At 38.7% G+C, this 24,525-nt stretch overlaps 1 protein-coding gene across 3 annotated transcripts; it reads right to left on the minus strand.

The window, feature by feature from the left end:
* Nucleotides 1–47: 47 nt before the first annotated feature.
* Nucleotides 48–23,760, minus strand: eya2 (EYA transcriptional coactivator and phosphatase 2). Of its 3 annotated transcripts, none has more exons than XM_085407451.1 (16): nt 23,488–23,759; nt 14,555–14,635; nt 14,312–14,352; nt 13,325–13,437; nt 12,378–12,494; nt 8,902–8,978; nt 8,565–8,748; nt 8,169–8,305; nt 7,961–8,044; nt 5,297–5,386; nt 3,149–3,207; nt 2,240–2,400; nt 1,380–1,494; nt 1,103–1,224; nt 898–998; nt 48–557 (listed from the first exon to the last, which is right to left on the minus strand). In XM_085407451.1, the coding sequence occupies exons 4-16, from the start codon at nt 13,425–13,427 to the stop codon at nt 477–479; spliced, it is 1,431 nt and encodes a 476-aa protein (XP_085263577.1). In that variant the 5' UTR covers nt 13,428–13,437; nt 14,312–14,352; nt 14,555–14,635; nt 23,488–23,759; the 3' UTR covers nt 48–476. The 3 variants fall into 3 exon arrangements, with proteins under 3 accessions (XP_085263577.1, XP_085263578.1, XP_085263579.1); XM_085407452.1 differs by having other exon boundaries at nt 14,555–14,703; XM_085407453.1 differs by lacking the exon at nt 12,378–12,494 and having other exon boundaries at nt 23,488–23,760.
* Nucleotides 23,761–24,525: the final 765 nt, after the last annotated feature.

A 24,525-nucleotide genomic window follows, 5' to 3' on the forward strand; every position in this document is an offset into this window, starting at 1 on the left:
CTCAAAAGAAATATAAAGACACAGCAGAAAAAGTCATCAACAATCTGAACTTTACTCACTGTGATCGCTAAACAGGATGTAAATATCCTGAAAACGGAACAATTTATAAACTCAAGATGAATTAAAAAAAAAAAAAAAAGTAAGTTTGTTGTTTTATATGATTAATATTATCGGTATTAACCATAATTCCCTGGAGTTAGCGATGAGGCTTTGGTCCCTTATTTCACTTTGGCCTTTTATTTTGTTTCCAGCCCTTTTTTTCATATTTATGTATCACAGACACTGCAGCCTTGCTTCAGAATCCCCACAAAATCCATTGGCTTGGGTATAAAATTGTCTGTCAGAGTGCTTGCTCAATATAGCAGTACTGACTTTTAATCAGTCTCCAGGGGAATCTTCACCTGCAAGGTGCACTCAGAAGCTCCAGAGTTTCTCATAACACAAGCATAAGAGCAGAATGTGATGGATGGCGCCCTCTAGAGGTAGTCCAGCTCCAGTGCGTGGCTCAAAGCCTCGAGATCAGCCCTACAGGACACTCTCCAGAATGGCATGTTCTTCTGATAAAACAAAAATAATGTCATATCAAACGCGTGTATAGAGTATAACATTGAAACTTAAGATAGTATCTTTTCAGAAGTTTTCAGTGTTTCTGCAGAAGAAGAGCATATGTGAAGTATTGTCCCATTTGGAGGGGTGCTATAGTACACAGATACATCTGGATAACATTATAGAAAAGCATTAGAAAAAAAAATCTAGGAAAATCTCAAAACAGCAATTTCATGAAAAAACAAACCCATACCACAGAAGCTGCAGAAATCAAGCATAGTGTAAGGTTAACTGATTTGCTGTGGCCCATTTTTCAGCCGTTAAAGTAATAATAAAACCAGACAGTTTTACCTTCTTGGCTACAGTCTCCTCTTCAGCTCCATCTCCTATCACCACATAGACTGCTCTCCGACCAAACCTCTGAGAGACACGCTCAAAACAACTTTCTTTGCCTTTGAAAAGGAGAAAAATCACAGTTTAAATTATTATTACAGCCTTTTCACTTGCTTAACTGTGATATTATCTCCTTGCCTACTTTCCCTTGAAGTTTTCTCACCTGTCTTGGTGGCACTGTATATGTTCTCTATGGGGAAGGCTGAACCTAAACCATAGAGTAACACCTTGGACAGGGCTGGAATGAGCTGAGTAGTGGTCACCAACACATTCACACAATTAGGCCTGAAAGAGGGCAAGACAGGCACTAAAGTCAGTAAATATGACAAACAAATATATTTTGTCACAAACTGAGAAAAAAAATGAAAATGTCAAATTAAACAAAGCTAACATTTAATTCACCTCTAAGTGGTAATAAAACTATGGAAGCATAAACTGACCTTGAGTTGATGAGAGCCAGAGCTTTGAGTGCTTGAGTCAGCCACAGGTCAGTGAGGACTTCCATCTCTCTCCTTAACTGTAACCACTCTTCTCTCTTGGGGCTGCCCAGTAAACCTGACCATCAAGAAGAACAAAAGCTTGACAGATAATCTTGGAAACAAGTATTTTACTCTTCTTCATATCCAAACTGCATGTTTATGCCTAGAAAGAAAATAGGAACCTAATGAAACACATCACATCATCACACGCACCACCACACATTTCCTATAATCCTATAATTATAAATTATAGGATTTATAATAATATTCATAATCTTTATAATCTCTTCTGCTATTTGCACGTTCTTTACTGTAAATTCCTAAGTTAATTTGTAAATTTTGTAGTAACCTGTAAATTGTAAATATTGTAAAACTTTTTTTCTGTCATTTAATAGTCGGGCATTGTACAGCTACAAGCATTTCACCCCCATGTCATACTGTGTATGGTTGTGTGTGTGTGTGACAAATAAAATTTGAATTTGAATGAACTCAAATGAAAAGGTCCTACTTTATGACTTCAAATCAATCATCTTTTGATTCTTAGATGTTAAGATTTAGTTCTTTAACTCTTTACCCACTGAAGCCTGACTAGGTGTAACACTTACAGTTAGTTTCTCTTTTGCCTTTAAGGGCACTGGTGAAAGTCCTACAGTTGATAAATATTTGCATTTGTGTAGAATAATCTCATCATCTAACTTCCTGTAAGTGTTAGGTGTTTAATAAGTGCACGAAAACCCCACATAAAAGAAGGAAGGAAGAATTTCTAAACTTTCACGTCACACATAGACAGCAATGTTGTATAAAATGAGACTAGAACTTACCCCCGACATTATTTTTGTATGTGTTGTAGATCTCCTTGACTCTGCGGTATCGGAAAGCTAGTTTCCTCATCCAGTCCACCCCTCCGTGGACCCCTGACCCCAGGCACAGAGATCCTGCTCCTGCTGGGCTCTGGAAGCCATCCGACCCAAAGTTATAAGTGCTGCAGAGTCACAATAAAGAAAACAGCCAGGATATAAATCATAAAGGCGTGAGCTGAATTCTTCTGAAGATCTTATTGTAATAGTTCATCATTGTTGACATTGGTACTCCAAGAATCAGTGGCTATATTCACTAATATATTTTAGGGTTGCAGGAATTTATTAAAGCAATTCAACCATTGAAAAAGAAAGCATTGCTCGAGCTTTTCATCAAATGTAGGGAAATGTGCCAGTGCAAATGAAACTGTCCGGGCCAAGAAATCCTGTAAAATTGAATGAGCATTTGTCACTAAAAATATTATATACATGTAGTGTGACTAGAATAGATATAAAAACATACTCAAATGAAAAGGTCCAAGTTCAATAAAATAAATATGTCAAAAATGTACTTTAATACAGACTGGTTCGCTCAAATCATTCCTAAAAGCATCTTAAAGTGTTTCAACAAGTTTATGCAATAAAACGCCAGCACTGAGGGAGACAGAGGGAATGAAAGAGATAGTTTGATGAGAAATGAAAGCACTGGATAATCCTCTGACATATTATATGACTGTGGAAGTAGGGAAAATAAAAGACATGCACATGCTTGCATGCATGAGCACACACAGATGCACACAGCCCCCATCTCATCTTCATGCTTTTCTCTTCCTGCCCACTAAAACCCAGAGGGCAAGTCTGGTTCACAAGCCATAGCAGAACTGTCAGTTTCCCAGCTAAGCTTTGAGTACAGTAACACAGCAGAAACTTTACCTCAGGTCCTGTCCATTGTCATCTGATGCCACGTCATCAATATGGACTTGGTCACATTCCTGGGAAATGAAAAGGAGAGCAGATATATGACGAGATCCTTTTCAGAGTAAAGCCATTTACAGGCAGGTCTCTGCTCTATAGAAATGATAGCACAATGGATATGAAAAAAAAAAGGGTTAAAATAAAATACAAGGAAGGAGGAAATAAGGTGTCAGGAAATGGGCCAGTAAGGCGCCACGGAAAAAAAGTCGTCAACATAGTGGTGCAATTCTAGCGCAACCACATAGTGAAGTAAAGTAAATCTGCACTTTTTTTTAAATACACCTAACAATTTAACCACTGGTTAAAAAAAGAAAGAAATTCTCTTAAGAATCACTCATTGTCCGACAAGCACAATGGTTTGCATATTTGTCTCTGTTGGACGTTAATGCAGCCAACCAGACTGCAGGGAACAAAACCACACTGTAGCTTAACCAAGTGTCTGCAGCCAAAACACCTTCAGCAATATGCAGTAAAACAAGAAATTTGAAAACAGCTATTATGATTTGATATGTTAAATTTAAAAAAAAAAAAAAAAAAAAAAAAAAAAGTAGGACAAGTCAGTCATCACAGACTAAGTGAAAACACACCATGCAAAGGTATCAAGCAAAAACTTGCACTCTGGTTTCTGCACACTCAGTGATATACTCTGTTTTTAAGCACGCACATGCTTAAAAATGGAGTCCTAGTATGACTCCAAACTGTAACGCAACGGCCCAGTACAGACCGGCTCTCCTATCACCTTTCCCAGACGGAGACGCTACCTCATCTCCCTTACATTGCTGCATAACTATATTCCCAGGGGCTGCAACCCACTCCCACTCAGGTGACATCCACCCATGCTGAAATGTAACTGCTGACCGTACAATGCGGATTACCTTTGTATAATTTAATTTCAAACATTTGATTATTTAATACGGACAAAAGCAAACTGGATCCTTCATCTGTCAGCTCTGCAAGTCCTAAAATGTCAATGTAAGTGCAGAATAAAATAAAAAAAATTGCACATATGCTAAAAGTCTCAAAAAGCAAAAGTCTGAGTTAGTCTGATTTTGATTAGTTGTATCGTTAAATTGAGATAAAGAAAACTAGAACAATCTGAAATCTTTTTTTTTTTTTTAAACCATTAAAATTTCAACTGGCAATGATGGACTTGATTAGTCAGACAGTAACACCGACTATTTACAATACGTGAGTCATGACAGCAGCAGTTGTAGCCACTGGTGTTGCCACAGACATGATAAGGACAAGATAATTGCACCTTAAGACTTAACAGGCTTTGTCAGCCTGATATGGGGCACTGCTTTAGAGCTTTACTGAGTCCTGACAACAAAAGGAGGGATAAAAACTGGGTTTGCAAATGGCTTTGTTGGCTCCTTTCCCTCTTCTTGACTGTTCCTCCTCCCATTTGACTAATTTCCCCCTTGGATACTCAGACACAGACCTATAATTATATCACAAAGTGTACTTGTTCTCTTTTTCTATGCAGCTCTTCAGGTTTTCTTCTTTGTCAGAACAAGGTTAAGGAATTTAGGATGAAAAACACATGCGTTGTTCAGTCACTAGCAGGTACTAAAATGCATTTTAATGACCAACAGAGGCTTTTATTTCTTTTTTTAAGGAGTCATCATTTTAAGACGTTGTGTATTAACTTTGGGAGTTTTTTTTGATGTCCTGTCAATTCCCCATGAAAGTAAATTGTTTGGGTAATGCTGTAAATGCAGCAGAAAGAATAAATACGAGATAGATATTGTGTGAAGGGATTTCTTCAATGAGTGCCACCGTGCTTTATGTAAGAAGAAAAAGCAGCAAAATGTCAAACCGCTCGCTAAGCTCTTGCAGGCAAGGTTTTCTGGTTAACTGTATGCCAGCTTACATTGCTGGATAATTTTCAGTGCTACAGTTTTCCAGCTTACTGGAAAAAGTCACACAATTATTAGAATATATTGAGATCCAGTGCACTGTAAGCCAAATATGAAAATAGTACACTGGCACAATTTTCTTTGTGCAGCAAAGCACACCGCTAATTAATCAACACTGAGTCTTGGAATTTTCATTGTGTTTCTTTTTTCAACAGTTACGGTTCATCACACAAATTTCAAACCTCACCTCCAGGTCATTGAAGAAAAGCCTTGAGTCAGCCAAGTTGAAGATCATTTCCTCCATCCACAAACCCAGAGACACTGCCTTTGAAGAGTCCTGATACACACAGAGGCAGGAAAAATTGACACATGTTGTATATGCCATTCTCGCACAAGATGGAGAGAAGAAAACTGTTAAAAGTTAGTGTGGACAGTAACAGAATTTTTTCTTTTTGGCATCCTTAACTAAAACTATAAACAGATTTGGCACCATGAATAGAATGTGAATGTGAACAAAGGCTATGCTCTTTGTTAGCATGTTCATAGAAATAAAATTCTGGGCTTATGTTCAGACTAGAAGCTTTGGTATTTAGAGAATAAATTGTTCATTTAAAGCTATTTAACATTACTGCTCTTTTCATTATGTCAATGCACACATAATAGAAGCTTTGTTCTGCTCTAAGTAAAAGGATTTACATAAACAGGTTCCAGAAGAAGGTAGGCGTGAATATTTATCTGTCAATCAAACTTTATTGCTTATCGTTATCTCTGCCATCTTCATTCTGAGCTATTTGTTTTGGCGTTCATAAATTCAGTCAACAAGCTTCCCCAACTGTTCTCTGCTGCTGCTTTTGGTCAGAAATGCAAACTAATCGAAGTCAGCAACTATTAAAACCCTTATTTTCAGTCGTATACATGTAGACTCGTTTAACTACTGGCACCTTAAATGCAATGGATATAATAGCTGAAATGTAGTCAGTCTTTCACCTTTTCCCTCAAACCTTTTATTTTCTGTTATTTTCAATCATATAGAAAGCAAAGTAAAAACCAGGTTTTGCATTACAATAACTTCAATTCAGTTTTTAATAAGCATTTTCTGAATTACCACATTCAGAAAATATAAATCATAATGTGCCAGCAGTCTGGCTGACAAATCATCCATGTTGTTCAACTTTTTTTTTTTAAAAAAGAAAAAAAGAAAAGGTGTGTACATATGAGTGGTGCATTGTTTTGATAACTCCTCTTTGGCAGCAAGACACGCAAAGCCAGGAAAAGTCAGCCAAAGGTGATCATTTAATTAGTTCATTTGAAATGACAAGCAGGGCTGTGTTCTCACTCAGGTTGGTAAAATGGACTTGATGACACAAGTAGGGTAAATCACAGCAATTACAAAATACCTCCCTCCACAAAAGGGCTTAAAAAAAAGGTGATTAAGGACAAAGGCCAAAATAAGTTCAATAGGAGCGACGGGGAGGACACAGGTGACTGGGAGAAAATGCAGTGGGCGAGGACTAAGGAAGAGGTGAATAGAAAGGGTGAAGTGGGTGGAGTTAAAGGCTTGAGAAAGGTTTGTTTGTCCAATAATTGAAATAATTGTCTGTAATCACCCTTCTCTGAAGACTGTGGTTACTACTACACAGAAAATCTAATAAAAGCCTCTTTCTTTTAACCCCAAAGCAGAGGAATGAAGATGAAAACTGGTAGAAAAGGAAAGAACATGCAAGAAAAATTGGTTCCCAAATTTGCACCTTTGCAGGGGACTTTTGTTTGTGATATAAAAGACAGGGTTTGGGAAGAGAATTCACACTCTGGAGAATAGAGTGAGGTGCTGCATGATAAATGAGATAATGGAAGCAAGGTTTTGGGAGTAAGGGTCAGCTCCTCATGTGGACATCTATTCACCTCTGGCTCACCAAGCTAGTGAAAACAGGTTTCTTTCAACAGACCCATTAGTCTTCCTCAGAGTGGGCCCAGACTTACCTTTACTTTATAAATGCCCAAGCATTTGTTAATAATAAGAGCAAATTACATTGATCCAGTTGGAAGAGGCTTATGGTGAGAAGCAGGATGCAAACAGAGTTAATTAACTCCAGAAATGATTATATTATTTCTCCCATAGTAGGAACAACAACAACAAAATATTTCTAGCTTCTGAGCCATCTCAATATTAGTCTATTCATTTGTTTTTCCACTGTCATTCATTCAGTTCCTTTACTGCTTGTCTTAGTTTTGATGTCAGAATCTGTCCCGAGTTTCCCTAGATCCAACAGTGGGGTGTTTGGGTGGTGGGAGGAATCAGGAATTTCTGGCACATGAGTCACATTTCAACACATCCACACAGTCTAACTTGCTCCTTCTCTTTTCTTGGCCCTTCTGCTCTTTCTCTCTTCACCCCCTCACCGTGGCAGAAGAGAAAGAAAAAGAAACAACAGATCCCTGGCCCATCAGAAACGCTGCTCTCAAACTCCCATCAGCCTTGTGTCAACCCACAGGGGGACCGTGAGAATTCAAAACACAGATCCCCGGCCAAAAACAAGAAATGCACCACTGTCCGCCCCTCGTCAGCTGCCTGTCTGTTATGTAAAGGTCCCGCTGGCTGTCAATCACGCGGCAGGTTGTCGGGGTAGCTAAACAGCCCTGCTGCATTATGAAAAGAAACAGGAGGGCAGAAAGGAAAAACAGCCAGCGTGTGAAAATGCTCAGGGATGAGACCCAAAGGTCACTTGTCTCAGGCAGCCAAACTGTTGACCACTAAGTTAAATAAGCACTTGATTGCTGAGAGAAAACAGGGTTACGGGTTTGTTGTTAGGATCATGTGTCCACCAGCCTTATCGCTGGAATTGGGTGTGAATATAGCTTCAGTACATACTCCTTACGGTAAATGACAACAAGAATGGTCATATCGCCATACCTTGCCAAATCGTGTGGAGAAAGTTCCCGTGAGGAGCGAATGGAAAATAATGATGGTTTCATCCAGATCCCAGATAAACACTCGCTGCAGTGAAATAACAGATATGTAATGTTAACCACATGACAGTTTGTGAGTGTGTGTGAGAGAGAAAGATAAATATTGGAGAGAAATGCTGATAATTTCCAACAATGTGTGACCATGGGTTTACCTCAATATCAGAGTCCAAAGGTGGAGCGGGGTCACTGGCTCTTTTTCTTCCTCTTAACTTGCCATCTGAACCCCTTCGTGTTGGGACCCCCTCCTCTTTACCTGGTGTGGGGGGGCTGGGTGGTGGGTGGTACTCTCCTAAAAGACAGAAATATTTTTTTCTTACTTTTTTTTTTTTTTTTAAACTGGTCACAAACAACAATTTGTATGTTCAAAGGGGCAACCACATGGTTTTCAGAATCATCAGGCAAGTAAAATTTTAAAGATTTCAGTTTTTGTATTCTTTTTCTTAATGTCACAATGATTTAAAAAAATGACACATAGTATAATTAAAGTGATTAAATGACTCATATATTCTTAAAAAAAGCTTAGAAATAAAACAAAATACAGTTTTTACCTGTATGTGACTCTGGGCTGTGATTGGGCAACATAATTGGGTGTTCTGGGTGCTGATAGGCTAATGGAGCAGTGATCGCAGCAGGGCTAATGTTGCTACTGGTTAGGTAGGGGCTGTTGTAGTGATGTGAGTTATAATACGGCGAGTATTGACTCTGACTGTAGCTTGAATACGCTGAAAACTCCTGCCAACACAGACAAGAATATTAGTCAGTGACGTCAAACATCAGTTGATAACCGATTACAGGACTTTTAGAGTTCCCCTTTTATTTCTGCAAATAACTATATACAAAGAAACATTTTGTTCACGTGTTGCTAGTAAGAACTTAGATACTCACTTGTTGTGCAGGGTTGAAAGGGGTTGAACTTGATATTGCATGGGTGCCTTGAAAAATTCCAGAGGAGATTCCACTACCTAAGGAATGATGCACAGACAAGGGTTAGCTTTAAGGTATAAATCACTCATAAAGGATTAAAAAAAAAAGATACAATTTCAAACTGGAGGGATATTTGACTTTGCTCCATCTAGTATTGTTGAATCCGCTTCATATATAATTTCGCAAGATCCAATCTGATCTGTGATCTGAGTAGAGGAAGTACTGAGCAGTAAACTTTGACTCCTCTTTGACAGCTAAGTGCTGTAGAAGGTTAGAGTGTGATTTATTATGGACATGACAATACAGGTGGGAAAGTCTGCTGCTCCTGCTGCTCTGGGAATCTTCTAATCTAATCAAGCCAAGGCAAGAATGTCTCCCTCCGAGCGATTTTGCCCCACATTAATGCCGTCTCACCTCGCATCTTCCTGTCAGGTATGTGCATACTGTTTGTTTGTCTGATTAACTACTTCTCCTGTAATTCTATCACCTTCACCCACAGAACTGGATATATTTCTAATTTTCATTCCATCCCTTTAGTTTAACCATTATCTTGATGTAGCTTTAAAAAAAAAGCAAATTAAATTAACCCCCCCCCCCCCCAAAAAAAAAAAAAATAAAAAAATAAAAAAATGCAATAATGCTGGCTATTAGCCAAAGAGGATCAAATGAACTTCTACTAACTGTGAAAAAAAAAAAGTATGTTGTGTGTGGTTCCTTAAAATGGGGATACTATTTCCTAACAACTTCATGTAAAACAGTTACATTTTCAGAATTTACAAACAGACAGTTATGCATGTTATGAACCGAAGAAGATGACAGTTGACAAATTTTGCAGTCTTTGCTAAACCAGCTGAGTTACAGGACAGTTGTAGTAACTGTAAAGTAAAAGAAAGAACATTTTTAAAAGCCGTTCGACCTTTTAATGTTCCCGTTTTAGAGAAACTAAAAGCCGTTTCTTGTTATGCAGCTTGTTATAGATGATTGTGTCTATTGCCATCTGCATTCATATGAAAAACAGATCAAATGACATGCCTACTATTTGTTTTATTTCCACCTGTACCGTTTATTGAATGGGTGGTTTTAAGCAATAAGTAATTCCATGGGATAGTTTGGAAGTTAATTAACAGACACTGCTCGCTTCCTAGCTTCCTATATGTAATTACCTTATGTTTACCCTTCATTGTTTCATAAGATCATTGCTCCTTCTTCACCATGACACAGTGCATGACAAACAGTAGAATAATGACTCAGTGGAAGAATCACAATGAAATGGTCTCAAATAACACAACAGCCTTTAGAGTGACTAAAGGAAAAATATAGGACGTCTCTGGAGTAAACACAAAAAGCTCCCATAGCCCCCATTTGGTTTGAGTTGTACACACAGTGTACAGTAAGTTTTTCTGAAGGCTCTTTGTGGTGTGTGTGTGTGTGTGTGTGTAGCTTGCGTATTGTGTGCAGTATAATGGATGACATGGAAACATTCTGAAATCCTACAAACATTTGGTTGTTGTGGCAGTTTATTACCGTTTGAAGTTTTCAGTTAATGATTTATGCATACAAATATTCAAACAACTGTATTTTGTTTGGAAACAGTGTCCTTCAAGCTTTAAGTACACTATGTTAAAAACTGTTTGTTGGTTCAAGGGTGATCTAACAAAGCACAGTCACTAAAGGCTTTGCAGTTTCTGAGAGGCTTCATCAAAAGTGTGTTTACAAGAATATTTACATTCCTGTGTAATGCCTCACATCTGAATATTCTCCTAAAAGAAAGTTATATGGAAAAAAAGATTTAACTTGTCTGTAAAGAGCTGACAAGCAATTGATCTGGAGTCAGTGGGTGAGTGGAGAAAGATAAAGCATGACATTCATATTGGATAACATTGGATTTTAAGCAGAGCACAAACTTAACCGTGTAAAAGACTAGCGATTCTTCTTCGAAGAGGAAGATTAGGGTAAATTAAAAAGCTGTGGAAACAACTACTCAGTCATCAGTCAGTTAGTCCAGCGGTCCCCAACCTTTTTTGCGCCACGGACCGGTTTATGCCCGACAATATTTTCACGGACCGGCCTTTAAGGTGTCGCGGATAAATACAACAAAATAAAACTAGTACCGGTACCGAAAAAAAAGAAGATTTATTCATAACACACGTGAAAAGACCCAGGAAAACCGAGTTAACGATAAAAACAATAACAAAATAACGCTGAAAACCGATAAAAACCCTGAAAACCATACATTTCACACCTGAGCCTCAACTCTCGCGGCCCGATACCAAACGACTCACGGACCGGTACCGGTCCGAGGCCCGGGGGTTGGGGACCGCTGAGTTAGTCCGTTAACTAACTGAAAGGAAAAGGATCTATCACCATGACTATTTTGGCAATAGAGTAAACTATAGTTATTCACAAACAATGAACTCTGCTTATTCACAACATGACAGTTTAGTGCTCATTTTAACTGCAGCCATGAACTTAGAAATGCTTGTGACAATGCAAGTTCCCAACATTAGATGGCTTTTAACCTTGTACAAAGTCTGTGTGGTGTCTGATTTTGTTGAAGTGAGAATAACACAAGGTAATTATCCTTGCTAGTGAGTAGTCATTTGGTATCCAACCTTATAGACACAAGAAGAAGAAAGGCAGTAAGATTCAGAAAGTACTGGGTTGTTATTCTGAAAAATATTCAATGCAAAATAACAGCATTTTAAAAGCACGTCCACTCATCGGTTTATTGCCCGAAATTGTTTCATCTTCTCCTTGTCGCTTTCATTCAGTGGAAAAAGCTCATGCTCTGTCTGCAATATTAAACCCATTCAACCCTCCGTAAAATGCCCCTTAACCTCTCCCCTCTCACACACAAGGTCAATTTCACGCTGGTTTCAAAGCCATAAAGTCGCACTGAGCAAGTCATGCTTTGGGCGCCGGACGACTGAGGAATGTGTACAGCACAGACACACACACTCAATCACAAACACACACAGACCTGCACGGGCATAGCGCTGAACAGACTCACGAGTTCTACATCTTAGTCAAATCATTTGACTGCCAACAAGACCCTCTGCCTAGTTTTTGTTATCTCTACAATTCATATTTTTCCTCTATCCTCTCATTTTCTCTTCCTATCATCTACATGTTTTTTTTGACTCCCTCTCCAGAGAAACTGACACAAGCGTTTGCATGCTGTGTTGTTGGTCTGAGTGGAGAAAAGGGGCCTGACCCCATGAAAAAGAGGAGGGGTGGGGAGACTTTTGACGCCAGGAGTCCAGACCGCAGCTAATGGAGAACAGGTGTGGCAGAGAGAGGAGAGGAGCTAGGGATGACGGCGAGTATGGATGCTCCATCCAGTAACGCAATATCAGAGATGCCTTATAAAAGGTCTGTGCTTTGTTGTGTGCGGTAGCGTGTCCTTAGTTTCAGTACATACAGTGTTTCAGACTAACCATGTGTATGAGAGTAGCTGTAGAGACTTTGACTTGATGGAGTACTGCTGAAGTTGGAGTAGCCCAGTAGTCCTGTCTGTCCTGGTGAGTGACTTAGGCCATCCTCAGTTTTAATATCTAAAATAACATTAAAAAACAGAAAATTAATGTTGCATTCAGGGCAAGACTAACCAACAATGCTGGAAGTTATTTTCATTATCAATTATACCAAACACGCTATTACTAGAGTTTCGATGTTGAAATCAGAAAACGGTTTGGTCTAATTCATGGTAATCAGTTGAGATAATTAAACCTACAGAACACAATGAGGTTGACTATCAAGGTTTGACATTTGAGTGTCTAGATTGGTCCATCTCTTGAAATCCATTTTCCTGAACAGAGCCTAGATTAACCATAATGCTAAAACAAGTGACAAGTGACGTGATCAGCTTGTTATAACGCAGTGTTCTGCTGGTAAGCCTGTGGTTCTGGCCTTCCTGGATGTTAGTTTGCTACATGCCACCCACTTCGACACATGTTCACCCCTTCAAAGGCAGCAGGCTAGAACAATGCACCTCACGACCTGCAAAAACTCCACAGAAACAGCTCTACGGACGAATCATTTGGCCCCTGATCCTTCCAAATCCTAGTCAAATCAACCAATCTGCGGGATGCCTAGAACAAACTGTTCCACTCAGCCCCAAACATCACAAGACGCAGCCAGAGAGCTAGTGTATATGCCCTGACTAATCGCAGCTGTTTTGACTTGAATGAGAAAGACCCACAAAATATTGTTTTAATGCTGTGGCTTATTGGTGTAAGTAAAATGGCAATTTATCTTCGTAGCACAATGCCCTGGTTTGTTGTGTACATTACAAAATGTTTGTTCCCCTAGTGTCCACCTCAAGTCACTGTTTTAGAATGTCATTGCCTTGTATATTCATAAAACCATGTTTGTTTGTACTTACTGTAAGATGGCATGCTGTAGCCCTGTGTGTGGTGCGTGTACGATGCGTATGGTCCTGCAGGTTGGAGCGCAGGGCTGTACTGAGTCTGTCCATATGCTGCCATGACAATGATCCTGGAAAGAGGAAGCTTTTGTTAGAGAGTTTGACTTCTCTGTTTTTGTCATGTTAGAAAGGGGAAGAATGGGTGGATGCCAGGAATCTTTGATAAAATTGAAAGATACGCATTGTTTTTTTTGTTTTGGTCTCTTTGCTTCGTCTGTTATTAAAAGCTTAAAAACTTAAACAAATCAAAATAAAAAAGTTAAATGAAAGGAAAGGTGAGCTATAGCAATTTCCGGAATCGCAAATTTAAATTTTTGTACTTTACCAGCATAGCTTAGCTTAACCCATAGACAAAAATAATCCTTATTGGCCTAAACAGTTCAGATCCTCAGTTTATCCACGGGGCTAAAACAAGCTATTTTTGCTCCGATTTCCTTTTAGTGTAGGCCCCTTTAAACAAGCTTTCTTTTGATTGGCTGCCTCTTGCAAACATAAGATGGCTTGATCTTCTGTGCTCACAGCCGGAGCTGTGTGAACTGGTATTTTGAAGAGTCTGAAACCCATGTCTACAGTTCATTTGATCATACGCACGCTTTATATAATAAGGTAAAGACATCACAAAAATAGAAAGAGAAAACCACAACAATCAGATGATCCTTCATGAGCAAGCACTTGGTAACAGTGTGAAGGAAAAACTCCATTCTATCAGGACAAAACTTCAGCCAGAACCAGGCTCAAAGAGAGTTTAATAATAACTAATGATTATTTACAAAGTGGTGAATAAACAAGTAGAATGAAAAGAGGAGAGAAGGAGAAATACTCCTATGCAACATAACTATGGGAAAGTTCAGAGTCACCTGATCCAGTCCTAACTACAAGCTTTATCAAAAAGTTCTAATCTTAGTTCACTTTTAATTTTAGTGGCAAATGTCATTAAAAGAATACCTGAGGATGTGTAATGTCCTTGGATTAGATAATAAGAAGCCCTGTGAAATGAAGCAAGAGTGGACACAATTTAGAAAAAAGTTAGAAAAAAAAACATGAGATCAACCAAGAAAAAGACAATGTCACTCAAAGAAATGGTTATAAACATATAAATAGTTATGATAAGATGTTTATTCACTATGTAACAAACCTCTCAGTAATTTCTCAGGCAGACTGCATGCCTTTGTAGTCTGGCTCTCTTACCTGCTCCTGTAGAGAGAGAGCTTAAACCTCTTTATCCTCTCACACTAGTGTTTGTCAGGTTTCTTTCAGTCGTCAACTATCCTGTGGAAACAATAGTGAATACATACCATCAGGACATAGTCATGCAGGTTACTGACATGCTTCAAGCCCTGTTGAAGCAAAACAAGCAGAAAAAAATATTTTATTCATGCAAACAGTTGAAAAGGTGAACAGGTTTAAAGAAAACAAAGACTCAGGGAGAGAGATTAAGCTAAATGTAGCATTGATGTGAAGCCATTGTCACAGTGACTTCAGACAGTCAAATAAGGGATCTGAAAATCAAATGAGGAGTTACAGAAACCAGGTACAACTGTTTCTAAGGTTGTGGTTTTTTTGCAAAGTAGCTTGCTTTAACCTTTCAGACTTACTCTCCTGCCTGACACCTGTGCCATGCAAATTGTGTGTTGCTACATAGGGAATAGTTCACAAACCAGTGGGGGTGGATAGGGTTTTCAACAGAAAGCTGTTAAACAGAATTTCTCATGTCTGTTGGCTGACATGGTGGGACAATAGAGCTGATGTGAGTAAACACGATGGCATGACAAAATAATGACATGAGGAGAGGAAAAATTTTGCAAGATATTTTTCCCTTGAGCTACAGTAGCTCTTTAATTTACTTGCTTCTCTTGAGTAAATTGAAGGTTTTTTTTAGGGTCTACCTCACAATATAAAGCACCTTGAGGCGATTGTTGTTGTGATTTGGAGCTGTATAAATAAAACTGAATTGAATGCTGAAAATTAATATGAGAAATACGATAACATATTGCTTTATTGGATAGTGAAATCATTCTGAAATCACTCAATTAACCACAACCAGATCGATATGGCCTTTTTGATTTTCCTGTCAATTTACAGATAATTGGATATATCAGAGTAATGTGATATGAGAGTTGATTAGAAGATGTACAATTGATAGGTCCTACCTAATTGACAAAAGCAATAAAAATAAGAAAAAAGGATTCTGTAAAGTGGGCTGATGGTTAGACAAAATCTGCACATATAAATAAGTCAAAGGAGGAAGTTGAATGAGGTCAGTCTGCCCAACAGAACTCCTACTACAATGCTGGGAAAATGTCAAAATGCTATCTGTGTTACACATATCAGATCAAAATGAAGGGAAATCTTGATTTTGGAGCGTGCAATGATACTGATTCTGTGGTAATAGTTTTGAGAGGATGCACTAAGAAATGTCTTTACAAGTTTGCTGTGGAAGTACAGTTACAGTGCATCCTACTTCTTTGTAAAGAAGTAAAACACAAACTGCCTGCCAAGTCTTATCGCCTGACATCAGGACAAACAGGAAAAAAATCCTGCAGCCATGTTCCCAAATGTTGCTGAAAACAATTTCTGAAGAATGAACTCTGCTAAAATGTTGATGTATGTGTGCGTATTGTCCCAGTAGCCAAGTAGATGTCAGAGCAGTGAAGAAAAGCGTGACTAAATGCTATGGTTGCCTGTCTTTGTTCCGCACAATCTTGTTCCTTTGTAAATATATGACTACATCTGCAATAACCTGAACATTTTATTAATATTATATGCTCTTTTTGTCTCCCCCTCTCTCTTTTTGCCTTAGGCCATTGCAATCTGGCAAAGCTGTAGCTAACTGCCTGACCTCCAACCTCACTGACAACACATTGACAGAGACAGATGACAGTGATGAATTATAAGAGAAACTAGGTTTCAGAGCAGCAGAGATATGACCGAGAAAGAAGACTGAAGTGGCAGAAGTTAAAGATTTACCGTTAGTGGCTTCACAAAATCACAGGCAAAATGCATTACTTACAAATAGCGCACTCTCAGCCACAAGGACTTACTAGATCCATTTGTAGGTCTATAGTATTGACCTTACCTTAAACATACATACATGCGAATGCAGGTTATTTCTTTTCCTTCTATTACAAACTTTTTTTTCCAAGTAAATATGTTACAACCACAGCTTAAAAGCATAAAATTGTATCTGAATTATTTTCATCTCAATTTGAAATCTAAAAATCAGGCTTTGCAGTTTAGATGTAACCAGTAACCTTTGTTTAAGTCCTTGCAGCCTAATCTGACCCTTATCACAGGCAGACTGTGAAGCTCAGTATGATGACACTGATACTGCAGTGCAGAAGAAAAATAAGGGAAGTTCTGTTGTGCTTTGCATTTCCTAGTACTTTCCAGGGAGTAAAACAAAAAGCAACGTCTGTTCAGAGTCCTCTTGACTTTAGTTGTAACAGTCCTGTATACATACACCCACACAGACACACACATGCATGTACACGCAAACACAAAAACTGTATGAAAGCCAAGGCACTTCCTGGTTCAGGTTGAGGCCTGGGATGAGGGCGGCCAAGGCCATGGGAACTACAGGACACCGGAGGGAAGATGAGCGGCGCTCAACAGAGATGTGGAAGGCCAAGAACTGAAACCGAAGCTAAAACAAACCCAGCAATGCTACAGGGGGCTGCGAGGCCACAAGGTCTGTCTCACCAGCTTCACCTGGGTCTCAGAGTTCTGCTAGACCTCGGCTTATTTCACGGGTATCAAATTCTAGCCTTTGTGGAGTGTATTGTGCTTTAGGTTGGAATGTCATTTGGGAAAATAAAAGGAAAACATCTGTTTATGCAGATTTACCTTTTATTAAGTAAAGCCACAGATTTGACTCACACTAAGCCAACTTATACCTGTACATAATAAACTAGGTTCGGTTATTAAGGTGTTGTCATGTTCAAGAAACTGGTTTCTATGACATGTTATCACATCTGGACAAAAATCAACAAAAAACAAACAAGCAAAAAAAAAAAACCTACTAGTAAAGTTTGGTATTTTAACTAGGTGACCTCACCAGATGCTGTAGCTGGTGGCAATTTCCAATGCAGGGTGTGTTCCCTATCTTATTTACATTTGTCAGACATTTAGGTAACCAGTGTCTGCCTGGTGTTGACAGTGTAAATATATGTTTGCATATGTCTGGCTCTCTGAGTCTTGATATGACTTTATAGTAAGAGTCTGGTTACAGCCTGAGGTGACCCACGGATGGTCTGACCTTTATTATTGGTTTTCAATCATAAGTTTGAAAAGGTAATTTGGTGGTCTCTGGTCATGCCATATGGAACCCCACCTGGAGCCCTCAATTTGTACAGTCCACATAAGTGCCTGGGGGAATTTGGGGGGCTGTTTCGCTGTTGCACACAAACCTCTCTCTCAGCTGCTGATAAAAGACATTGAACAAGGTCCCACTATTTGGATTTATGTCAATGTTTTGGGGAGGAACTTGATGCCATCTGCCAACCACTGCCCCGTTTAAACATTTTCGGCACACAACTCAGAGTTCAACAGACTACAGAAAACAGGAAAATATATGGATATTTATGTTCAGAACTTTTTTTGTATATTTAATAATAAAAAAAAAAAACCCCTACATCCATCCACAAGTAAAAACAAAGCCAACAGTTCCAAATCTAAATGAACACAAGATGATTTAGTACACATGTGGGAAAACATTGTTGTTTTTCCTGACATTTTCATGATGTTTTTTTTCTTTTGGTATTATGATGATAAAAAGCCCTTTCAGAGCCTGCAAACTCTGTCCAGTAATGCTGGAAAATCTTTCAGTAAACAGAGCGCAAACTTCATGCAAATCTGCAACTTTCCATCCAGGGACTGAGCCTGGTCTGGCACTTATTTTCTTTATCAATTATGTCCGCTGATTATTTTCCTAAGTAAACATGTGCACTAAATGTTCTAAAATATGCACATCTTTGAATTGCTTGCTTTGTCTCATAATTTACATTTACATATGTTTTTTTTGTCCAAGTTTCCAATTTTCAAAAGAGATAAGCTGTAACATAGTGTTATTGTTTCATTGGAAGAAAACATGGATATTAAAATATTAGTAAATTACTTTAGCACCCCATTTTTATGCTCATTTTCTATATGTGATTTGCTACCGCTGACTGTTATTGCTATAACTACATGATTAAAGCAATGGCTACTCACAAAAAACACTCCATCAGCAACGGTTTAATTGTAACACTTGGAAAAACCATACAGAAATGTTTTTGTTGACTCCATACAAAGTTTGATATTTGCTAACACTACAAAAAACAAAGACACGTGCGCAAGATAGTTCCACGTGTTGCAGTAGAAATGGTCCTGTCACTCCCCAATCCCTCCCTTCTTACCCCAACTTATCTACAATATTTACAATATCAACAAAAAAACCTTAACTTCCGTAACCACTTTAAGACATAAAGTTTTATCTCATCTTACAAACACAAATGATTAAAATAAAGACTCTATTGATTAGCTCAGCTTTTTTCTGTCTCCTTTTTTTCTTGAGATAACAAAACAGACACAAACGAATACAACTGAATGGTGACGCTATTCAAGTATGTTCATTTAAAACTGATATAGACAGGGAACTCCTTTGAAGGAAACAGAAGTGATTCTGCAAGCGGCTTCAATTAACCTCTGGCAGCAGTGAACCTGTTGTCAACTCTGTGTACACTCTGTAACTTTACCTTCAAGACTTGGTGTTCTGTCTTTTTCACTTGACTAACTCCAACAACAGCACTGCTTGAATGTCAGCAGCCCACTCCGTCTCTTGGTAATCAAAGCTTTTTTATTCGACACTACTGCCACCTTTATCCCGATTTCTCAAACACGCGCTCTTTCCTCCGTTCTACATTTCTGCTCATTTCAGCTTGCATTTGTTTCTTTGCAAACTCGATTCCCTCCCTGTGTTCAAGGGACAACACTTATAATATCCCTTAAAATTTCCCCCTGTAATATTGCCAAACCCAAGAAGGACCACCTACGCCAAAACAAGTGCCCCGGGACAGGGGTCAGAGAGGGGGACAGCTGGCAGACCTCCCAGCAGCCTAGAGGAGTGGGTGTGGGTTGGAGAACTGGGCTGACCCCAGTCAGATGGTGGTCTGGCTCCCAGGTAAAAAAACATCTGGTCTGGTGATGGGAGGGCGGCTGTGCATGCGCTCATGAATTTAAAAGTGACACACGCCTGACTGCATGAGTGCTCCTGCCTTCTCTAATGAACTCATAGACACACACTAAAGTACACACACTCTCAGACTTGCTGCTTTATTAGTCATTAGGTTTACCCTCGATCGTCTCCTTAGCACATGATGGCAAGTGGCTGCCTTAGCCGCTAACAGCTGGCCAGACAGAACTCAGCAGTAGCTGAATCTCAAAGGTGCTACGGACAGACCGAGGTCCAATTACTTCTTTACTGGTAAATTTACTGTGCAAGTGTGTGTCTGAGAGAGACGAAGAAAGCAAGAAACAAAAATGGAGATAAGAATGCCAGAAAAAATAAGACATTATCAAATATGAATTCAAACTCAGTGACAGACTGGCAACCTCATACTGTGGCAGCTGGGATAGGCTCCAGTCCCTTGCGAGCCTGAATTGAATAAGTGGAAGAAAATAGGTGGATGGATGGGTGACTTAGACTAACAGATGGAAAAATTGTAAAAAAAAAAACCAAACAAACAAAAAAAACAAGCAAACCCCCAAAACATTATATTATATGAGGAAAAAGTAATGCTGAAAAAAAAAAGAAATTCCTACACCTAAAAAAAAATATTCTACTGAAAACCAAGAAATATTAAATTCTCTTTTGGAAAGTGCTCACACATTAACCCCCCGCCCCAAGAAAAAAATGGTCACAGTAGGTTTTGTTGCAATGTGTGTGGCTTCACTATTCAAGATGAGATAAGGAGATAGCCAGAAAGACAGCTGTTGTCTGCTGACAGCCCAGAGTTTATTACACATACCCAGACCTACACACACATCACCACAAGGACTCGCCGGGAGCTTTCTGGGCCTTAAGGGAATTAAATATGGGGGAGAGAATGGCAGGAAAGCAGGAGGCATTAAGAAGGAGGCCTCATAACTTTGGAGTGGTTCAAGAAGTAACAGAAACACGTTTTCTGCCCTGACTTTTTGCTAAACCAAACACATTGACAGTAATGTGCAGTTTTTAATAATTTAAAATTATTATCTAAATGATGTTCGACTGTCAGCTTTTATGTTGTGAGACTATAAATAAAGAAGTCTAGTAAAAAAAATCTAATATAAAATCTAAACATTAATCCCCCTCCCCCCAAAAAAACAACAACAAAAAACTTGCTGTTGAGTTGTTTTGGGACATTTAAACTTTTCCTTATTTCCTTAACATTTTACCTGATTGGTTGCAGGCTTCTCGGGTTATGAGCAAAGAATATAAACTACATTTAAAAAAAAAAAACAAAAACAGTATATTTAAAATAAAAAGACAGAGCAAAAACAAGCAATCACACTGACGTACACTGGTCATATAAATGCAGCCGTTATGACTTTGACCTTGTGTGCTTGTTTGTAAGTCAGGATTAAACTGGCTGTATCACTTGACTATTGTGTCCCTGTGACTGTTAAAAAGACAGGATAAACTACTGCCTAGGAAATACTTGTGACCTTGACAAACACCAAGTGCAATATTAGAGAATTTAGACAAAGACAACATGCCACTATGTGGACAAATTTGGTCTGTACGCCACACTTAATGAAGCACAACGAGAAGATGTCAAGTTGTGTGTCTAAGAGTTTGATAATAAGCTGACTAAACGGCTAAAAAAAATATTTGGTTCTGCACCAAATACAAACGCACTCATTTTAGTGCAGCAAATTAGAAAGCTTTGCAATGACACAGAGAAGTCTGGTTCTAACACTGCTGTAGCCTTAAATTCATGTCATTAAAGCTGCTTGACTCCCAGTGAGAGTGAGAGAGAGAAGAGAGAGGCTGAGGAGAAAGGGACAAACAGAAGCCATAAGACATCAAGAGCTGCACAGCTGTGAAGAAATATCATAAAATCGGTGCCGATAAAGTCAGGAAGAGCAGAGCTTCCTATGAAAATATTTATCATTCCAGAAACGTTTGGCTACAGAGGGGTTTGGAATTAATTTGTGTTTTCTTAAGAGGGGGTGCCTTCAGTTCAGGATGGGGAATTCTCTACAACTCGGGACTTTTCGGGTTCCTGCTTATTCACAATTTATTAGAGCTAGTAATAAGAACCATGAAGTCTGAGGAAACAGGGAGAAGAGAAAGAGGCAGAGGGAGAAAGACTGTGAGGGGCTCGGGTCAGCTATAGAGAAGAAATCCATTTCGTTGCCCTGTACCTGTGCATGTGCAATGACAATAAAGTTGAATTCTATTCTATTCTATTCTATTCTATTCTATTCTATTCTATTCTAATGTTATTAGGAGACACACCACAGTGTTAAATCAAACATGCTCGAGCACAAACGTTGTGAAGGTGGTTTGAGCCAGCATCCCTGTCGCCTCCATCAGACCCCTGGATATTTATGGAGATTGAAATAGAGGTAGCAGGAGATTCTAACATATGGACGGTTGGGGATCTGAATTTCACACACCAACTATCTAAAGTAAGACTCCCGCTTTGGAACAGAGACAACTGAGAGTAAGTGGCAGGCGAGAGATATGCCAACTAGGGCTTTATAAAATTCAGAGTGCTGGTATATAAGGAACATATTTTCATGTCCCACTTATATTAAAAAAAGATCTCTGCAAACAAACATGTAATTGTTTAACTTATTAAAGTTTAAATGTACATTTTTAAAAATATTTCCTAATTAATATATATATATGTTTTATCTATATATCATGGCAAAAGTCTACTAGAAATCCAAGACAATGCAATGTCAGAATTTTTTCATGTCAATACATTTACTATGTAAATGCTAAAACCAGAGGACCCCATTACTCATTACTCTTCCAACCCTGTAACCGATAGAAATGTTTAAAAGTAATTTGAATGACTGGCAAAACAGTAGAGCGAGTTTTCTAGTCTGGAGCAATGAAGGAGTCCTTGACAAATATGAATACCAGTCTTTGAAAAACGCTAACGGGGAGGCTCCCCTAATTTACTCATTGAGGGTCATTGCGTGGCTGCTACACGGGTGGCAGTGATTTGGGTGTAATCTTCTGTACTTATAGGCCCGAGCAAAAATTAGTCCACGGACTCAAAGCCCACCAAGAAAAACAAAAGGAGCTCAATCTAAAGAGAAGGCACCTCACACACTTCTGCCCCAGTTTTTTTAATGGCTTGACAAGACACAAAATAACCGTTTTGCTGATGGTGATTTTCTACTGCTGGGAATTATTTTTAAGAATTATAGTTAAATGCTTAATCAGAATGTACTATTCTCAGCCCATAGGATTTTTAAAATACCCTGAAACAAACAAACAAACAAAAACAAAACTAACCAGTTTTACTTGTATATGGCGCGGAATTTTTCCGCTTTAGAAAACATTTGTCCCTACACAAATAGGAATGGTGCCAAGTACTGTTTGTATCACGGCTTTGAAGATTCCTATAATTATACATTACATTTGGGCTGTCTTATTTTTAAAAATCAAATTATAAAACAATATATAAAAACAAACATTTTAACAATACCAATAATACCGTCATTATATTACCCTAATTGTGTAATCATAATAATAATTATTATAATTTTAAAATAGCCAAACGAGGAAAAAAAATATAATAGTGTAGCTGAAATATTATGCCGTAAATTTACTTTAGTATACACTTTTCACTGATACGGTTTGAAAAAAAAAAAGGGGGGGGGGAGAAAAACTCTCTTAACGGGACAAATTATGCTTTCTGTAATATTTATCTCAAAAGCTCTCAGTCAGACTTGGAAGTATCAGGAAATACATAAAAATTCGCAGCGAAACAGATGAGCATCAAACTCTGCGGATTGTTTGGTTTAAATCAGTAAATCCATGAAGTGATATATGTAATGATATGATGCCTTATTGTATAAATAAATAAATAAATAAATAAATAAATAAATAAAAGACAGTAAACAAGGTATATCAAACTTACCATAATTCAGAATAAGGCATATGCAGGAAAAATCCGATTACCGATCAGAGCCTCTCCATGCCCAGGAGAGAGCCCGCAGGTCTTTCCCCCAAGTGTCCCAGGAAATCAGTGACAACACGCTCCTGTTGACTCGGAGCTCCTGAGATACGGAGGAAGAAAAAGCGGACGCTTTAAATCGAGGGTCTCTAGGTGACAGCTTTCTGTAGACACTGACTCGCATCGATCTCTCTTCTCGCACTCTGCAGCTTCAGGAGCGTGTTTGCTTTCCCGGCGGTGGGGAAGCGGTGTTAAGTAAATGAGCGAAGATTCCTGGTTCCTCCTCCTCCTCCTACTACTACCGAAGAAGTGCGTGCGCGCTGCACACAGCCTGAACGCGTGTGTTTGTGTGTGTGCGTGCGCGCCCCCCATGTCTCAGCCACTCCTCGTTTATGCCCTCAGCAGAAGTGCCTCACTTCTCGCCTATCTTTAAATCTTTGTTTAGTCAAAGGCTCTTCACCGCCTGTGTTTACACAACGACGCTGAAACTACTGAGGGAGACACGCTGATGCTGAGGACTCAACGTCTGCACTCCAGATATGAAGAGTTTCCTTAGCTTGTGGTAAATAACTCCTGGGCATTGACAAACTTATCAAGCAGTAGTTATCTTTAGTGTGTGTGTGTGTGTGTGTGTGTGTGTGTGTGTGTGTAGCTTACTTTAAAGATAACATAGAGCTGAGATGAAATGATTTTTTACTTTGGTTTAATTTGATATTACTCAGCTTTTATAAGCGGGGGTCTTTTTATTATTCATTATATGTGCACACTGGATAAAGTACATAAAACATCATTAAAGAAACTTGAAATCCAAAATTTTAATGTGCATTACTCGGAGAATACCAGTATTAGAATAAATTCTCCCCAACCTCTAAATGCCTAAGAAAAGTACAGACCTTTGCCAGCTGTACTTTCCATTAATGAATTATATCATACATGATACAAGAAAATAAAAATGTCTTTCAAATAACTCCTTCATTTGTCACACATTTATTATGTGTGTAA

This window comes from Rhamphochromis longiceps, linkage group LG5, assembly GCF_057381845.1.
Source record: "Rhamphochromis longiceps isolate RC_006_pf linkage group LG5, R_longiceps_female_GT1.1, whole genome shotgun sequence".
In the NCBI taxonomy this organism is placed as follows: domain Eukaryota; kingdom Metazoa; phylum Chordata; class Actinopteri; order Cichliformes; family Cichlidae; genus Rhamphochromis; species Rhamphochromis longiceps.